The sequence below is a fragment of the Plecotus auritus genome, assembly GCF_963455305.1.
Source record: "Plecotus auritus genome assembly, chromosome: 3".
Lineage (NCBI taxonomy): Eukaryota > Metazoa > Chordata > Mammalia > Chiroptera > Vespertilionidae > Plecotus > Plecotus auritus.
The window spans coordinates 227743771-227766706 of record NC_137772.1 but is presented as its reverse complement, the minus strand read 5'-3'; the positions used below and the strand labels follow the sequence as shown (position 1 = coordinate 227766706).

At 64.3% G+C, this 22936-nt stretch overlaps 2 protein-coding genes across 5 annotated transcripts in view; both read left to right on the top strand.

Annotated features, from left to right (window-relative positions):
• The first annotated feature begins 2603 nt into the window (after window positions 1-2603).
• DENND6B (DENN domain containing 6B) lies at window positions 2604-13562 on the top strand. Of its 3 annotated transcripts, none has more exons than XM_080659529.1 (19): window positions 2604-2880; window positions 6391-6429; window positions 6503-6545; window positions 7092-7204; window positions 7556-7636; window positions 8332-8437; window positions 8551-8630; window positions 8713-8775; window positions 9047-9102; window positions 9626-9748; window positions 9844-9939; window positions 10058-10152; window positions 10257-10322; window positions 10497-10651; window positions 10859-10912; window positions 11210-11319; window positions 11427-11529; window positions 11625-11699; window positions 11771-13562. In XM_080659529.1, exons 1-19 carry the CDS (start codon window positions 2719-2721, stop codon window positions 11891-11893), a joined length of 1743 nt encoding a protein of 580 aa, XP_080515655.1. In that variant the 5' UTR covers window positions 2604-2718; the 3' UTR covers window positions 11894-13562. The 3 variants fall into 3 exon arrangements, 2 of the variants coding, with proteins under 2 accessions (XP_080515655.1, XP_080515656.1); XM_080659530.1 differs by having other exon boundaries at window positions 2635-2880; window positions 8377-8437; XR_013960096.1 differs by lacking the exon at window positions 11210-11319 and having other exon boundaries at window positions 2635-2880; window positions 11771-11831.
• A 994-nt stretch (window positions 13563-14556) lies between these two features.
• PLXNB2 (plexin B2) overlaps window positions 14557-22936 on the top strand; it is a 33533-nt gene continuing 25153 nt past the window's right edge. For both annotated transcript variants that reach the window (XM_080658582.1, XM_080658581.1), the window contains exon 1: window positions 14557-14654. The gene's annotated coding sequence lies outside the window, so the exon portion shown is untranslated. The remainder of the gene's footprint in view (window positions 14655-22936) is intronic.

Sequence of the window (22936 nt, the reverse complement as noted above, 5' to 3'; positions counted from 1 at the left end):
AACACAGCTCCTCATGTGGTGGGGACCCCCAACCATAACATTATTTTCGTTGCTACTTCATAACTGTAATTTTGCTACTGTTATGAACCGTAATGTAAATATCTGTTTTCCGATGGTCTTAGGCTCTACAGCAGCGGTTCTCAACCTGTGGGTCGCGACCACTAGCAGGGCCGCCCAAGACTAGTTACTAGGAGGTCAGGGTTCGATTCCTGGTCAGGGCACATGCCTAGGTTGCAGGCTTGGTCCCAAGTGTGGGGCGTGCAGGAGGCAGCCGATCAATGATTCTCTCGTCATTGATGTTTCTCTCTCTCTCCCTCTTCCTTCCTCTTTGAAGTCAATAAAAATATCCTATATAATAAAACCCTAATATGCAAATCCACCGAACAGCGACCTGCAGAATGACCAGTCACTATGACATGCACTGACCACCAGGTGGCAGACGCTCAACGCAGGAGCTGCCCCCGAGGGGGAGGCGACCAGCAGCAGCGGGTGGTGCCAGGCCCCCAGCCAAGGTGGGTGCCAGCGGGGTCCCCCGATCACCCCGCCCGCCAGTCGCCCCACAGACTGGCCCTGATCTCTGGCCAGGCCTAGGGACCCTACCCTGTAGATTGGGAACAGTCTCTTAGATTTAAAAATTAAAACCTGGCAAGGCTGCTCTAACACTGAAAAAACAGGAGGATGCAGCGATGACGTGCATGGACTCCAGCTTGCACAGTTTGTGGTCAGCCCTGATGCTGACACTCATAACCGTGTGACAAAGCCAATTACTTAACTTCTCTCTGCTTCAGTGTCTCCACCCGTAAGATGGGGAAATTGGTGCTACTGCCTCAGAAGGATCATGTTACCAGTATGTACCACTTTTTATAATCAGGGCAAAAAAATGTAGCTGCCCACACAACAGCAGATGCCTTTCACCTGTATGAAAAGTATGGTCACTGTTGCATGCAGAGTCCCGGATTGCAAGAGGGATGTCCAGCCCTAACCGGTTTGGCTCAGTGGATAGAGCGTCGGCCTGCAGACTGAAGGGTCCCAGGTTCGATTCCGGTCGGGGGCATGTGCCTTGGTTGCGGGCACATCCCCAGTAGGGGGTGTGCAGGAGGCAGCTGATTGATGTTTCTCTCTCATCGATGTTTCTGGCTCTCTATCCCTCTCCCTTCCTCTCTGTAAAAAATCAATATATATATATATATATATATATAAAAAGAAGGATGTCCAGCAGTTGGACATCCCCTGAGGGCACAGGCCAGGCTGAGGGACCCCTGCCCCCCCCACCCCCCATGCACAAGTTTTATGCACCGGGCCTCTAGTCTATATATATATACATAGGTCCACCATATATATAAAAGGCTAATATGCTAAGTGTCCCATCATCCAGGTAATGACATCACAGAATACAACTTGCTTTATAGCCAGGTGAAAACATTTTACACTGTAACCAAATGTCTGTGAAGCGTTTCCCCGTGCCTCATCTCATTTGATCCTCACAGAAGTCCTGGAGTAGGTAGATAGAAGACTCAGTGGGATCCTATTTTCTTTTCATTAGCCGGAAAACAGAAATTTAGAAAGCTCAGAAACTTGACCCGACTGAAAAGAAATGGTGGACCTTGAAAATGATTTCAGGTTTTCTCACTGCGCAGAATATAGTCAGAGACGGCTGCAGTTAAATATTTTACCCTTTGTTCTCCCTGCGTGATCTACAATAATCTGCTTCCTGTTGATATTTACTGATGTGTTGCTGACACTTACCTGAAAGAGAAATTGGGGTGCTTCACTGGGCTGGGAAAAAATTGGCTAAATCAGAAAACAGGTCTAATTAAGCAAGTTTATTCTATGTCTAGAAAAGGCTAAGTTGACTCGCGCATGCGTGATACGCATAAAGCTCTTGCGCCAATTGCACGCATGTTTCCATTTGTCCTTGTGGATCCTGAATTTGGTTGACACTTCCGTTATAGCGAAAAGGCGAATAGCGATATTAAAATATTTCTTCTAATTAATTCCCTTGCAATGTACATGAATTGTGCACCGGGCCACTAGTATTTTAATAAAACATACACCTAAAAACTAAAATATTTGACCAGTTAAGTAGTTACTGTCTCAGCTCCAAACTCCTTCTTCGCTCTGCTGTGACACCGGTGGCCTCATACCGCGTCCTGGCTGATTCCGGCCGTGGCGCCTGGGACCGCGCAGAAACGAGGCGCGGAAACACTCGAGGGCGCGGACCAGGAGGCCAGGGCAGGCCGTGGGCGCCATCGCACACCTGAGGGCTGGCCGTGGGGAAAAAGACGGCCCCGGGCAGGCGCGAACCCGGGCCGGGGCGGCTCTGCAGGGCCCCAGGGAGCAGACGCGGCGCAGACCCTTACCGCCGGACTCCGTGTCTGATGGAAAGGGAGCATCCTGCCGAGGCCCCAACGCGCCTCTGACCCGACTTCCCAGGTCCCACACAAACCCGCCGGAAGTCCCGGTTCAGGGTTCCGGGTCGCTCTAGCCCGCGCAGGCCCATCTCGCTGGTGGGCTCGGCGCCTTTCTGCTGCATTGCGCTCCTCCGGCCGCCAGGAGACGGCGAGACCACGGGAGGGCCTCTCTGGCCCACGACCGCCGCTCGACTGTTCCGCGGCGCGCTCCCGACCTGCACGGCGGCCGCCGCCTCCTGTCAGTTACCCGGCAACGCCTCCTGGCCGTTTCCCCGGCAACGCGCTGCAGGCCGCTACTGTCTCCGCGATGGACGCGCCGCCTGGCGCCTGGCCCCGCGGGCCTCGCGACCGTCTTGGCGCAACGTCCTCGGGGGCGCGGGCTCCAGCGACGCCCTGGGCGCGCTTCTCGGCCTGGCTGGAGTGCGTGTGCGTGGTCACCTTCGACCTGGAGCTGGGACAGGCGCTGGAGGTGAGCGGGGGGCGGAGGGCGGTGGTCGCGTGGCCGCGAGCCCTCTGCGCGTGGGGTGCCGTCGGGCAGACACCCCGCTGGCCTGTCCCTCTCCGAAACTCTGTGCTGTCACTTCCTGGAAGAGGCGCGCTCCAGCAGAGGAACGAGGGGCAGACTCCCCTCTGGGATGGTGGATAGGGGCGGGCCCTGCACTGTGGATAACCCAAGCGATGCCCTTGACTTTTCCTTAACAAAAACCAACTTCGTTTCCCCCTTCCTCACAGTGGCTGCGGCACCTTCTCCCCGCTGTCGCTCCAGCTAGAATCCCAGGGGTCACCCCGGCCTCCTCCCATCCCCCCCCCACACACACACACCCCATGGACAGCGGAGGCTGACACTTCCACTGGCAACAAGGATCTCAGATCGTTCCCCCCGCTGCTGTGACCCCCTCCTTTGTGGCTATTCTGCTTAAATCCTCCTGCACCTCTTCGTTCACTTAGAATCAGATCCAGACCCTGTGGGTCCTATTCCAGCCTGCTGCACCTCGCTGGGCCTGGGGTGTTCCCACTGTCTGCAGTGCCCGCCCCCGCCCCCGCCCCCGCCCCCGCCCCCGTCTCCTCTCCCCCACCTCCCCAGCAGCTTCTCTTCCTCTGGGTATAGGTGAAAATGTGGCAGAGGCCTTCCGAAGGGCTGTCAGAATGGTCCCCACGCCCTGAAGGCCACATTGCAGGCCAGGAAGCTGGCCCGTGCAGGGGAGGCTGGAGTAAACCTCACCGCACCCTCGGGGACTTCATGGGAGGGGACGGGCAGGGTACCCTGGTACTGCAGCTGGCCAAGAGGAGGCTGGCTGCACACCCCTGCTGGAAAGCCGATGGGGACGGGGATGTTTTGATCTGAGGCCTTGCTGAACCCCGCAAGGCCATGGGAAACCAGGTCTTTGAGACAGAAAGGGCTGAGTCTCAGTGAGGACTCTCGGGCCCTGGCACGGTGCCCAGCTCTGTGCAAACTCCGTGCACCAAACCATCCCCACTAGGCATGCATTATTACGTCAGCCCAGCTCCTGGAGGGGCCCAAGCACAGAGAGGTGAGGTGATTTGCCCTCTTACTGTTGTCCAAATTGTTCCCCATAAAATCACAAGAGAAGTCCTGGCTAAGTAGCTCAGCTGGTTAGAGTGTTGTCCGGATACACCAAGGTTACAGGTTCAATCATGCGGGAGGCAACCAATAGATGTTTCTTTAAAAAAAAAAAAAAAATATATATATATATATATATATATATATATATATATATACACACACACACACAGTAGGTCCTCCAGTTACGTAGGAGATCTGTTCCCACGGGCGACGTAACACGATTTTCGCCGTAAGTCGGAACCCACCTACATAAGCACCGACGTCACTCACATGGAGCGCATACACAGCAGTAATGAAGTGAAACAGTAAAAAATATTTCAAAGAAAGATAACAATTCCTGACCTTTACTTGTGGTAAATAAACAATAAAAAACATAAAGCACATATGTACATGCGTCGAAATGACAGAACTTTTTTTTATAAATAAATGGGAGATGGCGATGTAACCACGAAACGATGTATGTCGAGTCCAATGTAACCACGAGGACTTCCTGTATGTGTGTGTATACACACACACACACACACACACACACACACACACACTAGAGGCCTGGTGCAGGACATTCGTGCACTGGGGTGGGAGGGAGCGGGGGGTGGTCTCTCTGCCCAGCCTGTGCCCTCTCGCAGTTCGGGACCCCTCGGGGGATGTCTGACTGCCAGCTTAGGCCTGCTCCCCTCCGATTGTCAGACATCCCCCCAGGGGTCCTTAGTGTTGCCTCGGAAGCAGGGAAGCAGGAGAGGCTCCCGCCACCGCCGCTGCGCTCGCCATCCTTGAGCCTGGCTTCTGGCTGAGCAGCGCTCCCCCTGTGGGAGCGCACTGACCACCAGGGAGCAGCTCCTGCATTGAGTGTCTGCCCCTAATGGTCAGTGCGTGTCATAGCAACTGGTCATTTGGTTGATTTGCATACTGGGGTTTTATTATATAGAATATATATTTTATTAACATACTTTTTATTGTTTTTAGAGAGGAAGGGAGAGAGAGAGAGAGATTGAAATATCAATGATGAGAGAGAATCATTGTTCAGCTGCCTCCTGCACACCCCACACTGGGGATTGAGCCTGCAACCTGGGCATGTGCCCTGACCAGGAATCGAACCGTGACCTCCTGGTTCATAGGTCGATGCTCAACCACTGAGCCACGCCAGCTGGGCTCACATCCATGTTTTTTTATCTCTCTCTCCCTCTTCCTTTCTCTCTCTCTAAAATCAGGAAAAGCGTCTCCTCAGGTAAGGATTAAAATAATAATAAAGTACAAGAGCAGGCCCTGGCCAGGTAGCTCCTTTGGTCGTCTGGATACACCAAGGTTCCAGGTTCCATCCTGGTCAGGGCACGTGCAAGAATCCGCCAATGAACGCATACATAAGTGGAGCAACAAATTGGTGGTTTTTTTCCCCCTCTCTCCCTTATCGCTCTAAAATCAATAAAAAAATTAAATCACAAGAAAAGTTAAGAGGTTATTTTGTTTCTTACATTTTCATGTCTAATTTTCTAGAATGTAACCATTTAGAAAGTGAATTCTAAGCAGTGGCCTTAACAGCTATGTGTGCTTGGGTTTCTGAGCTGCTGACGAGGCTGCACAGTTCCGGGAGTGGGTTCTGGGGACCCAGGGCCCCTCGGAATCATCAGGTCTATGCAGAGACCCTGCCAGGAGTCCCATGAGCAGTGCTGTGCCCCCCCTCCCCCAGAGTGCAGCCTGTCTCTCAGGTCACTCAGAGCCGGTCACTTAGTATCTGGGTTTTCACTGACCATCCATTCCCAAGGGGTGTGTGACTTGTCCAGCTGGTCACACTCACTGGACACTGCGGAGCCCAGGGCACACTCCTGGAGCTCACACTTGGGGCGGGGCACAGGTCAGGAGCTCCCGGACCCCTGACTAGTGGGGAGACAGCAAAGCCACTGTGTCAGGTGACGTCTGCATAAAGAGAAATGAGGGGCCTGGTGGCCTGATCTGAGAGCCTCCCAGGGGAATGGCATAGCCCAAGGCCTTCTGGCTGGTGGGATGGGGTCCGGGAAGTGGGAGGGTGGGGAAGGCAAGGCCAGCCGGAGGGCCCTGTAGCCACTCCAGGCGAGAGGAGGCCATGGGCAGGATCTGAAGCACCTCCTGAAGCTGTGGGGACAGAGGGCAGATGGTGGAGTCAGGGAGACCCAAGCACAGTCTGGGCGAGTGGCCTCGAAGGCCAGGGGTGCAGGCAGGGAGCTGGGGAGCTTGCCCAGGCGTGTGCTGGCCAAGGTGAGTGAGGAGAGTCCGGAGGGCCTGGTGCTGAGGGGCCTGGGGAGCCCGAGGCAGGAGAGGCAGGAGGGTCGGAGCCAAGAGGATGTGCGCTCGGAGGGTGGAGAGGAGCACGCTGCAGCGCAGCAGGCCCGCCAGCCTCACCGCGTGCTCTGTGCCCTGCAGCTGGTGTACCCCAGTGACTCCCGGCTCACGGACAAGGAGGTGGGTCCCGCCCACGGGGGAGCGGACGGCGCCCAGGAGCGAGCCAGCCCTCACCGCGTCTCATGTGTTTCAGAAAAGCAGCATCTGCTACCTGTCCTTTCCCGACTCCCACTCAGGTAGGCGACTCCGACAGCCCTCCTGGCTCTGAGCTGGGGGCGAGAGGAGGAGGGTGGGGAGGGGAGGGGAGGCCATCGGAGCCCCTGGGGCCTCGGCCGGGCCCAGGACAGCCCAGAAGCGCTCTGTGGAGACACCCCGAGCCCACGATGCAGCAGAGGCAACAGGTTCCCCTTATTTGTGCGGGAAGAGGGACCAGCGGGGTCTGGTCTCCCTCACCCACCAGGAGCTGGCTCTGCTCCTCCCCTGCTCCCCGGTGCTGGGCAGGCTGAGCCCCCACACGGCCTCTCCCGACTGCCCCCTGTGCTTGGACAGTGGCTGCTGCCCCTGCGTGTGGGTCCGGACTTCCCTCTGAAACGCGGGTGCCGGAGTTAAGGTACAGGGGCTTCCGCTCGGAGAACCAGACCCAGCAGCGGGGCTTTCTCTCTGGGCCTTCATAGTCCATCAGCACCCAGACTCACATGGCCTCCCGTCCCTGCTGCCCCACCCACGCGTGGTGGCGGGCGGGTCTCCAGCCCTGACATGGAGGGGGGCTGCCCCCTTCCCAGGCTGCCTCGGGGACACGCAGTTCAGCTTCCGGATTCGTCAGTGTGGAGGGCGGAGGAGCCCTCGGCCCACCGACGACAGGCACTACGACAGCGAGGCCCCCGCGTCACTACAGGTGAGTGGGCTGCCTCCCCGTCCTCCGCTTCCCACAGGCCAGGCTCAGGCTGGCCCGGCAGCCCCTCCCAGGGGCCTAGGCCTGTGGGGCAGGAGGGCACTGGCCAGCCCCGGCCTCCACGGGGCTCTCCCTGTGCACATGCGAGCGGCAGGGTGTGGCTGGTGTGCAGCGGCCTGGCTGCCCCACGTCTGCACAGATGCTCCTCTGGAGGTGCTGCCCCCCCTTCTGAGAGGAGGGTGTGCAGGCCGCCCCCAGGACCAGGGAGAGCGTGGCGCGGCCCCGCAGAGCAGTCTGGGTCTGGGTGGGCAGAGCAGCGGGGGAGGGCGCCACCTGGCTGACGGCTCCTTCCAGAGGGAGTCCGCGCACTACTTTGGCTACGTGTACTTCAGGCAGGTGAAGGACAGCTCCGTGAAGAGGGGCTACTTCCAGAAGGTGAGCCCGGGCCCCTCGGAGTGGCACCACTCAGAGCCGGGGGCCACGGCCGTGGGAGGGGCTGAGGGCGGGGCGCCTGGGCAGCAGGCAGGGGTGAAGGTGCCCCCCACCTCACCCTTGCTGCAGCCCCTCCCTCATCTAGCACAGCACCTGGGCCCCAGACACCCCTGCAGGTGAGTGGCCATTAGGACAGCCAGAGAGTCTCATCGTCCAGCTGTGGGACCCAGTGGCCTGGGCAGGCCGCCTCCACAGGGCCGGCTCCTGACCTGACCCCCTGGACTGCAGTGTGCAGTGAGGTTGGCCAGTGGCCGGCCCGGTGCCTGGGCAGACCCTGAGGCCATGTGGCGGGCTCCGCCTGCCCAGCACGGGGGAGCAGGTTTAGGACTTGAACTTCAGCCTTGAGCTCAGACACCCAGAGAAACCTCGCCACATGCCTTTCCTTCTGAAGGCCCAGGGCCCAGCCCACCCATGTGTCCTCGGGGTTCCCCTTTCCGTCTGGGAAGGCTTTGGTTTCCCAGCTAATAGGCCTGGGGTCCAGGCTGGGCCATCCTGGGACAGCTGTCCTTGGAGCTGGTGGAGCGGACGGCCCTGGGTGACTCGGGATGAGCCAGGGCCAGGGCCCTGCGGGCTCCTGCGTGGCTGGGCGACATCTCCCCGCCCGGCTGGGTGACATGTCCCGGCCCGTGGGCCCGCAGTCTCTGGTGCTGGTGTCCCGCCTGCCCTTCATCCGGCTGTTCCAGGCGCTGCTGAGCCTGATCGCCCCCGAGTACTTTGACAAGCTGGCGCCCTGCCTGGAAGCAGGTGAGTGGCCATTAGGACAGCCAGAGAGTCTCATCGTCCAGCTATGGGACCCAGTGGCCTTGGCAGGCCGCTTCCACAGGGCAGGCTCCTGACCCTGACCCCCTGGACTACAGTGTGCAGTGAGATTGACCAGTGGCCGGCCCCGGTGCCTGGGCAGACCCTGAACCTGCCAGTCGTGGGCGTCGTCCTGCAGGTGAGGGTGACCGGCTGGGCGGGAAGGTGCCCAGGGCATGGAGGTGCCACTCCTGGCTGGCAGCTGCTGCCTCCACCCCCAGGTACACATCCCATCCAGGGTGGACAAGCCTGAATCCAGTCCTCTGAAGCAGTGTGGCCAAGAGGTAGGGCCCCTCCTGGGCTAGTGGCACCCACTACCTGCCTGGGCCTCCCCACCTCCTGCCGGGAGCCCTGTGGGATGGCCAGACACCAGGCAAAGCCAGGGGCTTGCGTCTGGGTGCGGGGCTGGGTGCGCCCCCCCTGTGCTGTGGGGGGTATGGTGGGAGGTGTGTGGGCAGGGGCCACAGTCCCCAGGGCTCTCCGGGGTGGGGTGCTGCTTGGGGCTTAATGGTGGTCGCTCGCCCTCCGCCTGATACCACCCACCCCTCCCGTCAGAACCTGCTGCCGGCCCCGCTGGTGCTCACCAGTGTCCACGAGCTGGACCTGTGCAGGTGAGCCCTTAGGCCGCTGCTCGCTGCTCACAGACCGTGCGGGAGCCCACAAGCCCGGCGTGGGCAGGCGGGGCCACGGGGCCGCTGCCCCAGGAATGGACCTCGGCCGGTCTGTGAGGGAGAGGACCCAGTGCTGTGTCTGCACCAAGGCCACATGGCCCCGGGACAGGAAAGCTCCAGCGGCCAGGCACCCGGCGGGAGGGAGGGAGGGCTCCTGGGAGGCGGTGGCTGCCTGAGGCTGCCCCTCTCCTGATGAGTCGCTGAGGGAGGTGGTCCTGCCCTGGCTGGGCCTGCAGGACCAGGCTGCTGGCTCGGGCATGGGGTGCAGGTCCGGGCCCACGTGGGTGGCTATCAGCATCCATGGGTCCTGCACTGCCTCAGTGTCTCCAAACCATCTTCCCACCCACCGGGTGGACTCACCCCGAGAGGAGAGGGGAGGGGAGGGGAGGGGAGGGCAGGGCCCTCTGCCTGGGGGAGCCCTGCCTTTGCCCAGCGCCCCCCCCCCCCGCCCCGCCCCGCGCAGGTGCTTGCAGCCTGTGCTGAGCCACGTGCAGACACTGTGGGAGCTCATGCTCCTCGGGGAGCCCCTGGTGGTGCTGGCGCCCTCGCCCGCCGTGTCCTCTGAGATGGTGCTGGCCTTGACCAGGTAGGCCAGGTGCGGTGGGAGGGCGTTGAGTCGGGGCACGGCCTGCCCAGCTGTGCTCACGGGCCTGCTGTGCCACACCCCACCCTCCCCCGAAGCTGCCTGCAGCCCCTCAAGTTCTGCTGCGACTATCGCCCTTACTTCACCATCCACGACAGCGAGTTCAAGGAGTTCACTACCCGCACGCAGGCCCCGTAAGTGCTGCCCCCTCTGTCCACCCCCATCCCACCTCCCACCTGCACCCCCACCCCCCTAAGGCCCCCTCCAGGCCTGCCGCTGCTTCCTCCCTCCCTCCGTCTCTCCTCTCTCTAGACCTAACGTGGTCCTGGGGGTCACAAACCCTTTCTTCATCAAAACACTCCAGCACTGGCCCCACATCCTCCGCGTCGGGGAGCCCAGGATGTCAGGTGAGGCCGGCCTGGCCTGCGCGGGGCCTGGGGAGGCTCACCCAGCGAGGGCCTGCGGTCTGAACCTGGGCCCTGAGGGGGCCATCAGCGTTTCTGTTTCGCAGGGGGCCTTCCTAAGCAGGTCAAGCTGAAAAAGCCCTCGAGGCTGAAGACCCTTGACACCAAACCAGGTGTGGGACCCTCGGACGAGCCGTTCCTCTCCTTCCAGGACCCAGGCGTGGGCTCTGCGTCCTCGGGGGTGGGGGGAGGGGGGAGGCAGGGGCAGGTGTGCAGGCATCCCTGAAGGGGGCAGCTGTGGGCATGGGAGGGAGCCCCCAGGACAGGACCAGCCCTGCCTCCACCAGGCCTCTACACCTCCTACACGGCACACCTGCGCCGGGACAAGGCCCTGCTCCGACGGCTGCTCCGGGGCCTGCAGAAGAAGCGGCCTGCAGGGGTGCTGACCGCGCTGCTGAGACGGCACCTCCTGGAGCTCACGCAGAGCTTCATCATCCCCCTGGTGAGGCCCAGGGCAGGCAGGCGGGGCAGGGACCCCGAGACCCAGGCTGAGGCCCAGGGCAGGCAGGTGGGGCAGGGACCCCGACACCCAGGCTGAGCCCAGGGCAGGCAGGGGGCAGGGACCCCGACACCCATGCTGAGCCCAGGGCAGGCAGATGGGGCAGGGACCCCGACACCCAGGCTGAGGCCCAGGTCACTCCCCCCACAGGAGCACTACATGGCCAGCCTCATGCCCCTGCGGAAGAGCATCACGCCCTGGAAGGTGGGGTTCAGGTCCAGGTGGCAGTCTGGGTGAGGCTGGGAGGGGGGCTCCTGTCCTGATTCTGGGGGAGGCAGGGTCTGGGAGCAGAGGCGGGAGGAGGTCATGGTGCTGGAGTCCCCAGGCTCCGGGCCGTCCCCACACCTACCACTGTCCCTTATAGGATGGAGCAATGGGGCCACGCAGAGGGCTCCAGGCCGCCCACCTGGGATCTGTCCCAGCAGGATGGGGGTCAGGCGTGTGTCCCGAGGAGGGTCCTGTTCCCTCCCGGCACCAGGGCTCACCTGGCCCCTGTCTCAGACCCCTCCCCAGGTCCGCCCCTTCCACCAGGAGGACTTCCTGTGCAGCCTGGAACAGGCGGGGCCCCAGCTCACCTGCATCCTCAAGGGTGACTGGTTGGGTCTCTACAGGTGGGTGGACGCCAGTGTGGGGCCTGGGCTCCTGCTGCTGGTGGGTACAGGGTGCCATGCCCAAACGTGACGGGGTCAGCCCCACGGCCGCTGCCTCTCTCTCACAGGCGGTTCTTCAAGTCCCCCCACTTCGACGGCTGGTACCGGCAGCGGCGCAAGGAGATGGCCCATCAGTTGGAGGCCCTGCACCTGGAGGCCATTTGTGAGGCGGTAAGAGGGGGGTTGGGGGGGCTGGGGGCCCTGGGGCTGGGGGGGCTGGGGCTGGGGGGGCTGTGGTGATGGGTGGCCCCACCTTTTCATGGCAGAACATCGAGACCTGGATGAAGGGCAAGTCCGAGGTGGAGGTCGTGGACCTGGTCCTGAAACTTCAGGAGAAGCTGGTGAGAAGCCTGCCCTGCTCGGGCCGTCGGGACCCGAGGCCGCTCTCCCCTGACCAGCGCTGCCCCTGCAGGTGCGGGCACAGGGCCACCAGCTCCCGGTGACGGAGGCGACGCTGCAGCAGGCCCGGCTGTACATCCAGACGGCCATCGGCTCCCTGCCCAAGGGCCTGCAGGCCGCCCTGTGCCCTCCCTAGGACAGGCCAGAGGGTGTGGTCAGGGGCTTCATGCCCGGGGGGCCCGGGTCTGGCTGAGCTTCCTTCTCTCCAGCGAGGGCTGCCCAGCCAAGCATGAGCACCGACCAGGCTCCCTGCGGCTCCCCGGTCCTGGCCCCTGGCCCCTGCCCGGCACCTCCGTCCCAGCAGTAAAGTGGGCATTTGGAGCCTCAGCCTAGGCCCTGCCTGTTGACGGATCATGTGTTGGCTAGAGCCTCCCCTCCCCCTGGGCCCCACCTGCCCTCTGCAGGGCTGCCGGCTGGAGGGCGGGGCTGCTGTGAGCCCTTGCTGCTTTGGGCCTGGGGCCATGCCCCCGCCAGGCACCCATCTGCCCGAGTCCTGGAAGGCCCCATGCAAGGCCCATGCGTTGCATTTGATGTGTCCTTCAGCCCACCAGGCTGCCCAGCCCAGGACAGGAAAAGGCAGCTGACAGACAGGGCCCACCCACCCACTTGCCGGGGGCTGGGGGCACCTCACCAACTGTCCTTGGCTTGGGAGGGATGAGGAGCTTGGCCTCGTGATTGCTGGTTTCTTGAGAGGCCACTAGGGGGCAGTGTGGGACCCAGCCATGGGCTCCCCACCCTCCAGGAATTGTCCCAGGTCTTGTCCCTGGAGTACCCCTTCCCCCCTCCCCCCCTCCCCCCCTCCCCTGTGGCTACAGCTGACAGGCACTGGAGTTACCCCGGTCCATCTACCCTATGTGCAGTCTGAGTGGCTTACCTGCCCCCCCTCCCCGCCCCCCCCCCCCAAGCCCGAACTTACCAGCTCCCAGAGGGGGTACATGCCCCAGCCAGGCCCAGTGCTGCCCCCACTCAGCACAGGGTGAGAGCAGGGTCAGCTAGGGGAAGGGCCAGAGCGGTGGGCCTGCGGTAAGTCGCCCCCCTCAGACCCCTCACCCGAGGGGCTCTGCCAGGCCGCATGGGGCTCGGCGTCTCCTTGAGGCGGTCCTGGCAGTGAGCGGCTGCAGGCTGGTGGGGTTCCTGTCCCTCCTGAAGCCCCACTCAGTCCTGCCCCGGAGGGCGGCGCATCCCCTCCCAGGCAGATGGCAGCATGCTGGTCTGAGCATCTGTGTCAGCCGCTGGCCCAGACCAAAGCCTGGGACAGGCTCACTGTCTTCAGTCTCAAAGCTGAGCCGGAACTCGCAGAGGCAGTACGTGCATTTGAGCAGAACAAGCTGGATGGAGGCCCTTGCGTGAGAAAGGTTCCACATTGACCCCAGATGCCACTCTGAGCAGCCTGCCCTCTTCCCAGCCTAATGCCAACCTCTAACCGTAGCCCTACCTCCACTGGCTGGAGACAGTGCCAGGCCTGGGCCCCTCACTAAAACCCACTGGGGGATGCAGACCAGGGAGGAAGGGGTAGATGGGTCAAAAGAAGCAGAACCCCTCCCCCCCGCCCCCCGCAGCAGAGCCCGAGGGCAGAAAGGCCTGGATGGGCAGGAGCCCAGTGTCCGAGGAGGTGCTGTGGTGGCCACTGCGCCCGCCCGCCTGGGGCTGGGAGGCCTGTGCAGGGCCTGGGGGCGGGCGGAGATGCAGTGGCTGCTCCTGACAGGAAGGAGTGCACCCCAAGCTTCCTGCGCTCTATTTAAAGACTCCTTTAGTCTGGCATAGTGGCCTTCCACATTTTTGGGATTAAAATGTCCTGTGACCACACTGCTTGTGTTTTAACTTCCTTTTTTTAAAGTAAAAAGTTGGCATCTGTCAGACACAAGTAATTTTGGGGTTCCCTGCGGTGGGGGCGGGGTGGGCATGGTATGGATGTGGTTGGGGCTGAAGGGGGTGGGAGGGCCGCGAGATGCTGAAAGGAGGGACACCCTCCTATACTATGGGGGGGCAGGTCCAAGGGTGGGGAGCACCCAGAGAGGAGGCGCCTGAGGGGGCAGGCAGCAGAGGATGCAGATTGTCTGCAGGAGGGGACAAGTTGGGGTGGAGGGCAGGTCCCCAATGAGGGGAGAGGGCACCCCAGTGTGAGGGTGCGGGTTAGGGCTTGGGGAACGGTGCTAACCATCCCTGGGCCCCAACAGTGGCTCCCCATGCCTGTCCTGCTGCAGGGGCACACGGGTCCCCACCTCTTCTCAAGCCGAGGAGGCGCGGGGCCAGGGGCGGCGCTCCCTACAGAGCTGGGCAGGGAAGGCTCGGCTCGCCTCCGCCCTGCAGGGCCAGCTGGGGGTCCAGTGCGAGGCCCCAGGGCCCTGTGTGGGCTTGGAGACTCCCAGGCGCCTTTCCCCCTAGGAAGTGGGGTGCTGAGGTCCCTAGGAGCGGGTTCAGGCCCTGCAGCCTCCACCCCGGGAAAGGAAGAGGTCTGGCCGGCTGTTCCCCGACCCAGGATGGGGGCTCGGGGAGAACCGCGGGGGCACCTGGGGCCTCGCTCAGCCCAGCGCCCTCCCCTATCGCGAGGCCTGGGCTCCCGTGTGACCCAGGGCGCTCGCTGCCTGACCCGAACCTGGGCCAGAACCGGGCCGAACCTGCCCGGCACCCTGACGCACACTGGGGTCGGGGCGCGCGGGGGCGCAGGGGGCAGCCGGCCCGCCCCTCCCTCCTCCTCCCCCTCCCCCTCTCCCCCCCTCCCCTGCCTCCCCTCCCTCCCCGCCTCTCCCTCCTCCCCGTCGGGGGCGGGGCCGCTGCTCCCGCGCTCCGGCCCCTCCTCGGCCACACAAAGGCCCGTCTCCATGGCAGCCGCGCGGGCCAGAGCGCAGCGCCGAACGCGGCCCGGGCGCCATCGAGTCTTGGCGGCGGACGAGCAGGTACGAAATGGGGTGCAGGGCCCGCGGGGCGGCCGCGCTGGGCGGGGGGCTTCGCCCTGAGTTGCTGAGCCCCGGCCTGGCGTGCTCCGGGCGCGGGGACCCCGGGCAGCGGCCACTCCGCGGAGGGTGGCCGGGCCTTGGACGCCGGCCGGGTGCCCATCGGGCTGGGCCGGGCCCGCCCCGACCCCCGGTCTCTAGGCGGCGGTCGAGGCTGTGGCGTCCGGGCCCGGGTCTTGCTCAGTCTGGGGTCCCCGGCGGGGCGCAGCGCCCCCTCCTGCCGCCCGCGTCTCTCTGGAGCCCCTCGCTCCGGTTCTGGTTCCGAGCCTCCCTCCCTCCCACCCCGGCACCGTCTCTTCACCGCGGAGACCCGTGCCCAGGGCAGAGGTCGGCCCTGCTGTGCCCGAGCTCCCGCTCCCAGCCTTGGTTTCAGGGTGCAAGCCGGCAGGCCTCGGCCCCCCACAGCCCCCGGGACTCCCGTGAAGAGGACTTGGGCCGGGCCGGGCCAGGCTGGAAGGGGTGCAGGTTCCGAATGGGGACCAGGCGGCCCAGCCCCGGCGTCTGGAAGCCCTGGCGGCCTGCGCCTGCTGCTCCGGGGCCTGCCTGGACAGTTCCTGTTGAGGGCTGTTGGTGAGGTGCTGGGGTGGACACCCTGGAGCCCAGGAAGTCTCAGAACCGGGCAGGGTGGCGGATGCTCAGCGTGGGTCCGGCGCCCCCCCTCTGGCCCTGCACCTCTGTCGCCTCCTCCTGTGGGAACCCCCTGGGACAGGCCTTCCCGCCCCCCCCAGTACGCAGGCTGCGTGGCTAATCGAGGGGCCCCTGAGCTCAAGAGCTCCAGAGCACCCTGCCATGTCTTGGGGCTCCTCTTCCCAGCAGCGTGGAAAAGGAAAGAAGGCTCTGACTGCGCCCATCGTGGCCTGGGGTGGGGGTCAGGACTGGGGGCCTCCAAGCTGGTGGAATGTTCCAGGGCCAGGGGCTCTCTAGGGAGCTCCCCTTCATGTCTTAACTTCAGCCTCTGCGTCCGTCCGTCCCCGCCCCCCCCCTCCCGTCCATCCCAGGGCGGAGAGTGGGAGACCAAGAGTGAGGAAGCCCGGAGGTGGGGGGTGCCCACCCCAGACACAGATGCCACCCTAGCGTAGAGGGCAGAGCCATCAAGGGCCTGAGGGTGGACCGAGGGCCGAGGGGCCGGGCCGCTTCTGCCCCAGGGTCCCAAGAGGGTGGTGTCAGCAGCCCAGGCCGGCCCGCTGGGTATTTTTGTGGTGTGACAGCTCTCAGGAATCCCGAGAGAAGATTGAGCACAAGCAGGTGGGCTCTGAGCCTCCCACCTCCTCCCATCGCACCTCCTGGGGCCCAGCCTGAGCCGGAGGGTGGCAGGAAGCCTGAGGTCTGGCGGGGGCTCCTCACCCAGGAGGGGAGGGAAGTTGCCGAGAAAAACAGGGTTTGGAATTCCAGTCCCCCTCCCCCGCCGGCCGCCTGCCAAAAAGGAATTATTTTGGATTATCCAGCCGTGTCCAGCCACCCCAGGGGGGCCGCAGCCTGGAAAAGGGATCCACTTCCGGGGCTGTGGGTTGAGAGCTGGGGAGGAAGAGACGGGCTAGTCTGGGCAGCTCCCCCTCCCCCAGGCTGCTCCGACCGGTCATGGGGGGGCGGAGTGGGAGGGGATGCGTCACCCTCAGTTGGAGAACGCCCAAGGGTGGCCCCAGCAGGCTCGCCGAGCCCGCCCTGGGGAGGCCATGGGGCAGCAGGCGCCCCGAGCCCCATCCAAGGGGCCCAGCCCAGGACCCTGCATCCTCGAGGCCCTGGGTCCACGCGCACGGCCTGGAGCTGGGCTCAGGGACACGCCTTGGCTGGGTTGCCCACACCCCGTGCTTCCCAGAGTTAACAGGGCGAAGGTGTGGGTGTGACTGAGGCTGCCTAGGGTGGGGCTCGGGGGTCTCCCAGAGGCTGAAGCTGAGGCCACCCACCTGCCCCCTCACTGACCCCCAAGGAGCAGCTGACACACAGCCTCCCTCCAAGCACCTCCCCCCATAGCCCAGCTCTTGCCCCCATCATGTCCCCTGTCAGCCTGTCCCACAGGTGAGGGCCCGAGGTGAGGGCCCGAGGTCATTGCTGGGTTGCTGCCAGGTGGGCTCCCTGGGTTCTTGCCCTGTGTGTGTGTGTGTGTGTCCAGAGCCAAGCTCCCAGCAGCTCCTGCAGGGACCTCATGGAAGAGGCAGAGCCAGCAGCTGGGAGAGCACAGGAAGCCAGGGGCCTGGCCCCAGCCCAGCCGAGTGGAGCAGAAGAGATGGGATTGGAAGGCACCGGGTGGGCTGGCAGCCTGGGGAGGGCCCATATGGCACTGGCCCCAGCCCCCAGGAGCTGTCCCAGGGACCCCAGCCGATCTGGAGGCATCGTGGTGTCTGTTCCCCCCTCGGGGGGGGGGGGTGTGATAGGCAGGGGGGTGCCCTGGTGAGGAGAGGCCGCCCTCTGCCACCAAGACTGTCTTCCCGTGAGCAGGAAGTCCCGCCTCAGTTCTTTTTTTTTCTTTTAATCCTCACCTGAGGACATTTTTTCCCAATGATTTCTAGAGAGAGTAGAAGGGAAGGAGGAGGGGGAGACAGAGAAACATCAACATGAGAGAGACACGTCGATTGGTTGCCTCCTGAATGGGGGCTGGGGACCCTGCGACCAAGGTAGTGCCCTTGACCAGAATCAAACCTGTGACCCCTCTGTCCACCGGCTGACGCTCTAACCACTGAGCAACTGGCCAGGGCCTGCCTCCGTCCTTCCTGCTGCAGCAACAGCCCCCTGGTCTCCTGGGCGGGGAAGGAGCTTGTCTTCCGTGTTGAGGAGCTGCCTTGGACTCTGCCAGGAAAGCTGGGGGCGGTCAGGGGCGACGGGGGCTGCCCCAGGCCCGGCCCATGGAAAGCGGTCCCCCAACCTCAACTCCCTGTGAGGCAGAGGCAGGTTCTGGCCAGGCCGGTTGAGTCACTGGTGGCAGGTAGGGGCTGGGCAGAGTCCCTCTCCCCGAGGCTCACGGCTGTTTGTGTTTGGGGTGGGGCCTCCAGCTAATTGTCTTTGGTCTCTAATCCCAGGCTGGGGAAGGTGGGACCAGTAGGTGATTCAGGGGGCGTGGCACCTCTGCTTCCCTTTTCTCTCCAGTTCTTCCCTTCCGTGGTTTCACATCCCCTGCCAGCTCTGCTTCTGTCTGCCCTGGGGGGCTGGGGGAGGGGGATGTGGCAGGAGCCCAGCCCGGTCCTAGGCGGGGTCCCCCTGCAGGTGCAGCTGCCCTCCGGGCCTCCCACACCTCAGCTGCCTCTGAAGGGCTCTGTGGTTCTGCCCCAGGGTTCCCCCAAGGCTACCGGAACTCCCTCTGAACTCTTGTCTGCATCACTCCGCTCTGCTATTCACCTGCCAGGCGGCCCTGCCCCAGGGGCAACCCCACCTTCATGGGAGGAACCCAGTCTGGGCTGAACCTGGAGCTGAGGTTTCTGTTCCCCGCCCCCGTGTTGCCTTCTCAGCCACCCTTCCCACACCGAGATGCGCCCCCACTTGCTGCCCCACATGTGGACTCCGCCCACCTCAGTGCCTGGCATCCTGTTGGCAGAGCTGGGATCAGGGGGGCTGGGTTGGGAGCTGGTGGCAGACCCAGCTCCGTGCCCACAGCCTCGCCTTGACCTCCGAGATGGTGCGACTTCTGAAATCTGGCTGTTCCCCATCTGCGTGCCAGATGGGTCCTGGCCCGGGTCGGGGCAAGGGCCTTGGCGCGGGGAAGGGGAAGAGGAATGGGGCCCTTTGGGTGCAGCCTGGGCTCTGCCCTGGGCATTGCACTTCTGGGTGTGGAGATCAGATTCCTGGGGTGCCCTCCCCCCACCCAGTTCCCGTGTGGGCGCCGGGCTGAGAGGCAGGGTGGTGATCCGGTCTCTGGGCCCAGCCGGGCCCCCTCCTCAGGAAGAGTGAGGACGAGGAAAGGGTTTGATGTCGGCCTCCCAGGAGACACCTGAGGCAACACAGCCAGGCAGACGCGTCTGCTCCCCACTTGTCTGCTCCCCACTTAGAAGCGGTTCCAGCCGCTGGCCCAGCGGAGGCCCAGGCGGAGCCCTCCCCACCGAGCCCGCTCCGCCCGTGCAGGGCATGGCCGTGGTGGGACTGGGGGTCTTGCTGGGGGGCGCTGTTGGCTTCCCTCTAGGCACCCTGCTTGGCTGTTAAGGCTGGGGCTGTTCTAGAGGCCACAGCAGGAGTGCGCCGGGCGGCATGGGGGGCAGTGGGGAGAGAGGGTTGGCTTGGTGCCCACCCGGGGCTGGTGCTGTCCTCACCTGGGTCTTTGAGTGCTGGGGAGGGGGTGCTGGGCAGAGGCCAGGGAGGGTGGCTCTGTCTTGGGGTGCAAGGGGGCCTGTGGGATGCATGGTGCAGAGGGTGTGGGACGGCAGCATGGGGTGACCTGGACGACGTGGAGGCCCAGCTCTGGAGAGGTGGGTTTGAGGACCAATTAGAGGTGGGGTGCTGGGCCTTCGTGGATTCTAGCCCCCGACCCCCATCCCAGGGTGTTTTAAGAATTGGGGGCCTGCTTTACAGGAGCACCAGGGCCCAGGTCACTGCCGAGGTGCTCTCTGCAGGGGCCACCCCTCCTCTGCCCAGTGAGTGGGAGAACCCATTTTCAGTCCAGCCACTGAGTTGGCAGGGGTGAGGGCAGGGGTGGGGCGGGCTGTGGAGGGGGGCTCCAGCTCGGCCCCCCGCTCCCTCTCAGCCTGGCAGAAGCTCCCCAGCCTGTCCGGGGGACCTGAGGGCCTTGGCCTCCCCAGCCTGGTTTTGGCACGTGGCCTGATTTAGGGGGCGACCCTCCGGTACCTCAGGCCCCAGGAAAGGAGGTCAGGATGGGGGAGGGAAGGCCCTGGTCAGGATGCCTGCAGGAGGCAACCCATCCATGTGTTTCTCTCCGTGCTTCCTGGAGGCGGCCTCTGCCCCACCCTGTGTGTGGCAGCCTCTTGCTCAACTGAGTGACCACCGACTGGGGAAGGGGTGGGCCTGACCCGGGGCGCTGGGCAGGCAGGCCAGGAGCCGACCTCCTCCCGTGCAATCCGACCCCTTCCCCCACGGCCCACCGAGGGCCTGCCTCACCCTGAGCGGGGCGTTTGCTCACTGGGATCACGGGCTCTGCCTTCCCCAAGCCCCGAGTGTCTGTGCTGTGGTCGCTGCCCACTGTCCTCCCCGCCTGGCCTCAGAACCTGTCTGTCCCCAGGTCCCCAGCCTCACTGGACCGGAGACTTGCAACGTTCCCTGGGGTTTTCCCAGTGCCCCCGCCGCTCCAGGACACGGGCCCTCCCTCCAGGCACCTTCCCTCGGGGCCAGCTCCAGGCCAGCTCCAGGCCTGCCCGGCTCTGCCAGGCCTCTTGGCCCCTCGGGCCCTCTGGGCTGACCCAGCGCTGGGACCGGACAGACCCCTCCCACCCACAGCCTCTCAAGCCCAAGTGACTGGGTCTGGAGTGCCTCCTTGGGCTCTCTGTCCTGGGGATACTCTGGGGGGACAGGGCCCCCATTGCCATCACAGACGTGTGTGCCTGCACATGTGTGATCACGTGGATGTGCGTGGGGGCTGGCACGGCCGTTTGGCACGGTGCCCCAGGCTAATTGTGGGGTTCAGCTCTGACGGAGGAGGCGGGGCCGGGGTGACCGCCGAGGCGCTGACAGGCTGACGGGGAGATTATAGGCCTTGCTGGCTCCTCACTTGCTTTCACCCTCCCCCATCAGGCCCCTCACGCCCACCCCCACCTCCTGCACATGGCCCAGAAAGGGGGCTGGGGGTGGGGGGCTGGTCCTGGGCCCGCTGCAGCCACCCAGAGTCCGAGGTGGCCCTGGCCGACGAGGTCCAGCCAGCTGTGGGGGGTGAGCCTGCAGGAGAGATAGACGTGGGCACTTAGAGGTGGTGGGGGAGGGGGTGGGGGGTGCTGGCGGGCAGGGAGGCAGACACCGGCGGTCTGTGCTTGTCACTGAGCCCGATAGCCAAAGGATTGCCCCGCCTCTCCCAGTTGGGTGTTGGGTAAGCGCTCGGCTAGGCACGCAGGAGCCCCCTCTGTGGTTGGCCAGCTGTCTGGACGGCTTCTTCGCCATCCGTGGCCGGGGGGCCTCTTCTGTGCCGTGGACGCCCTGCAGTGTCCGCCCCTGCCCCAGCTGGCTCCAGTCCAAGTCTGGTCCCTTCTAACCTCTCTCCCCTCTTCCTGTCCCTCGCCATCTGACAACGCCAACCCCTGGGGAGGTGATCTCAGGAGAGTGTCCAGACCTGCCGAGGAGATGCAGCCCCTTCCTTCCTTCCTGTGTGTTCTTTTCTTTAACGTGTATTTGTATGGATGTCAGAGAGGACGGGAGAGGGAGAGAGAGAAACATCCATGTCGAGAGAGAATCATGGGTCGGCTGCCTCCTGCATGCCCCCTACTGGGGATGGAGCCTGCAACCCGGGCATGTGCCCTGGACCGGGAATCGAACCCTGGCCTCCTGGTTCCTAGATGGACAACCAGCCACTGAGCCACTGGGGGCGGTGGTTTTTCTAAGCCGCCTTGCCACACAGTTAGGCGGTGGTGGAGGCAGGGGATGGCCTGATGGCCTGCAGCTTGGGGTCCCAGTCTGGGTCGCCCCCCCCCACAAGCACAGAGGCTGCAGTTGTCGGGGAGGGAGGGTGGGGAAGAGACCGCTGGCTCTGCCTGAGGACAGGAGTCGATACAGTAATCCTGGTGACCAGACATCCTGGTGACCTGACATCCTGGTGACCTGACCTCAGGCCTCAGAGGGGCCAGAAGGGCCCGGATACCCTCCGGGAAGGCACCTGGGCATGGAGGCTGGCGGGGTGCGGCTGCCTGGCGGGGTGGGGGCTGCCTGGCGGGGGCTACGCATTCCCCTTGGCTGTGGGTCTTGGGCCTGTGACCTTCCCACTGCCACCCACCTGGGGTGACTTTTCATGCGGGGATCCCAAGCCCAGACTGCAGGGGAGGACGGAGAGCCCTCCCGGATCCCTGCGGGGTTGGACAGCCCGGCCCAGGGTCCAGGCTGGCGGCGGGAGGCCCCGGCCCAGAAGCCCTGGTGGCGGGAGGGGTGTGACACCCTACACCTGGGAGGGGTCCTGTGGGAGGCTCCGGTGGCGCTGACGCAAGGCCCTGCCTCCTCCTCAGTGTCCCGCCCCGCCCCGCCCCGCCCCCAGGTGCTGTGCGGGGAGACCTTGGCCTTCCCGGGGTGAGTCAGGGCCGCGGCCCCGGTCGTGGGTCTGGCGGGCGGCTGCCGGGCCAAAGTGCGGGGTTGGCCGGGCGCGGAGGGGCCGAGCCTGGGCCGAGCCTGGGTCTGACCCGGGGCCGGGAGGCCGCGGCAGGTGAGGGCTGGGGTGGCGCCTCGGTGCGACCCAGGTGAGCAATGGGGGTCGGGCCCTGCGCCCACGTGGCCGCCGCCGTCCTTCTGCCTCGAGACCTGGCGCGTCCGGGTCGCGGGTGGGGATCGCGCGGCGCCCACGTGCTCCCCTCCGAGTGTGCGGCCAGGGCGCGGGGGGCGGGAGCGGCGCCCCAAGAGCCACCGCGGCTCTGGGTGGCTCCCGGGGGAGTCTGGTGGCGCCGGCGCTGGAGCGCTCTGCCCGGGCCCGCTGGGGAGGGGCGCAGGCCGGGCCTCAGGGACGAGGGGGCGGGGGGCCGGCATCCCCCACGCACCCCTCCCTCGCGCTTGTTTGGAAAACAGCCCAGGCCCGAGGTGCGGGCGCTGCCTGGTCTGTGTGCTCTGATTTGCTGTGCGCGGCCGGCTAATTGCAGATTTGCATTTGCGTCCCGGTCCCCAGGCCGCCAGCTGCCGGGTGAGGGGGGGGGGGGGCCGAGGAGGGGCGGCCCCGCCTTCTCCATGGGCCCTGGGGGTGCCCTCTCTGTCACCCCACCTGCAGGTCCCAGGTGCCCTCCACCGTGCTGGGACCTCCCCCCACACACACACACAGAGGCTGGGCCTCCCCCCCTGGGGAGCCTTCACCTGTCTGCCCAGGCCCTGCCCGCCCAGTCCCCCCATCTTGCTCTCTGGGTGTGTCTGCTGGACCCTCCTTCATGGCTGTTTTCCATGGTTTTGATTTTTTTTGTTAATCCTCGCCTGAGACTATGTCCCCATTGATTTTTTAGAGAGGGTGGAAGAGAGAGGGAAAGACAGAAATATCGATGTGAGAGAAACACATGGATGGGTTGCCTCCCGCAGGCATCCTGACCAGGGCCGGGCTGGGGAGGAGCCTACCACCGAGGCACCTGCCCTTGACCGGAGGAATCGAACCCGGGACCCTTGGGTCCGCAGGCCGGTGC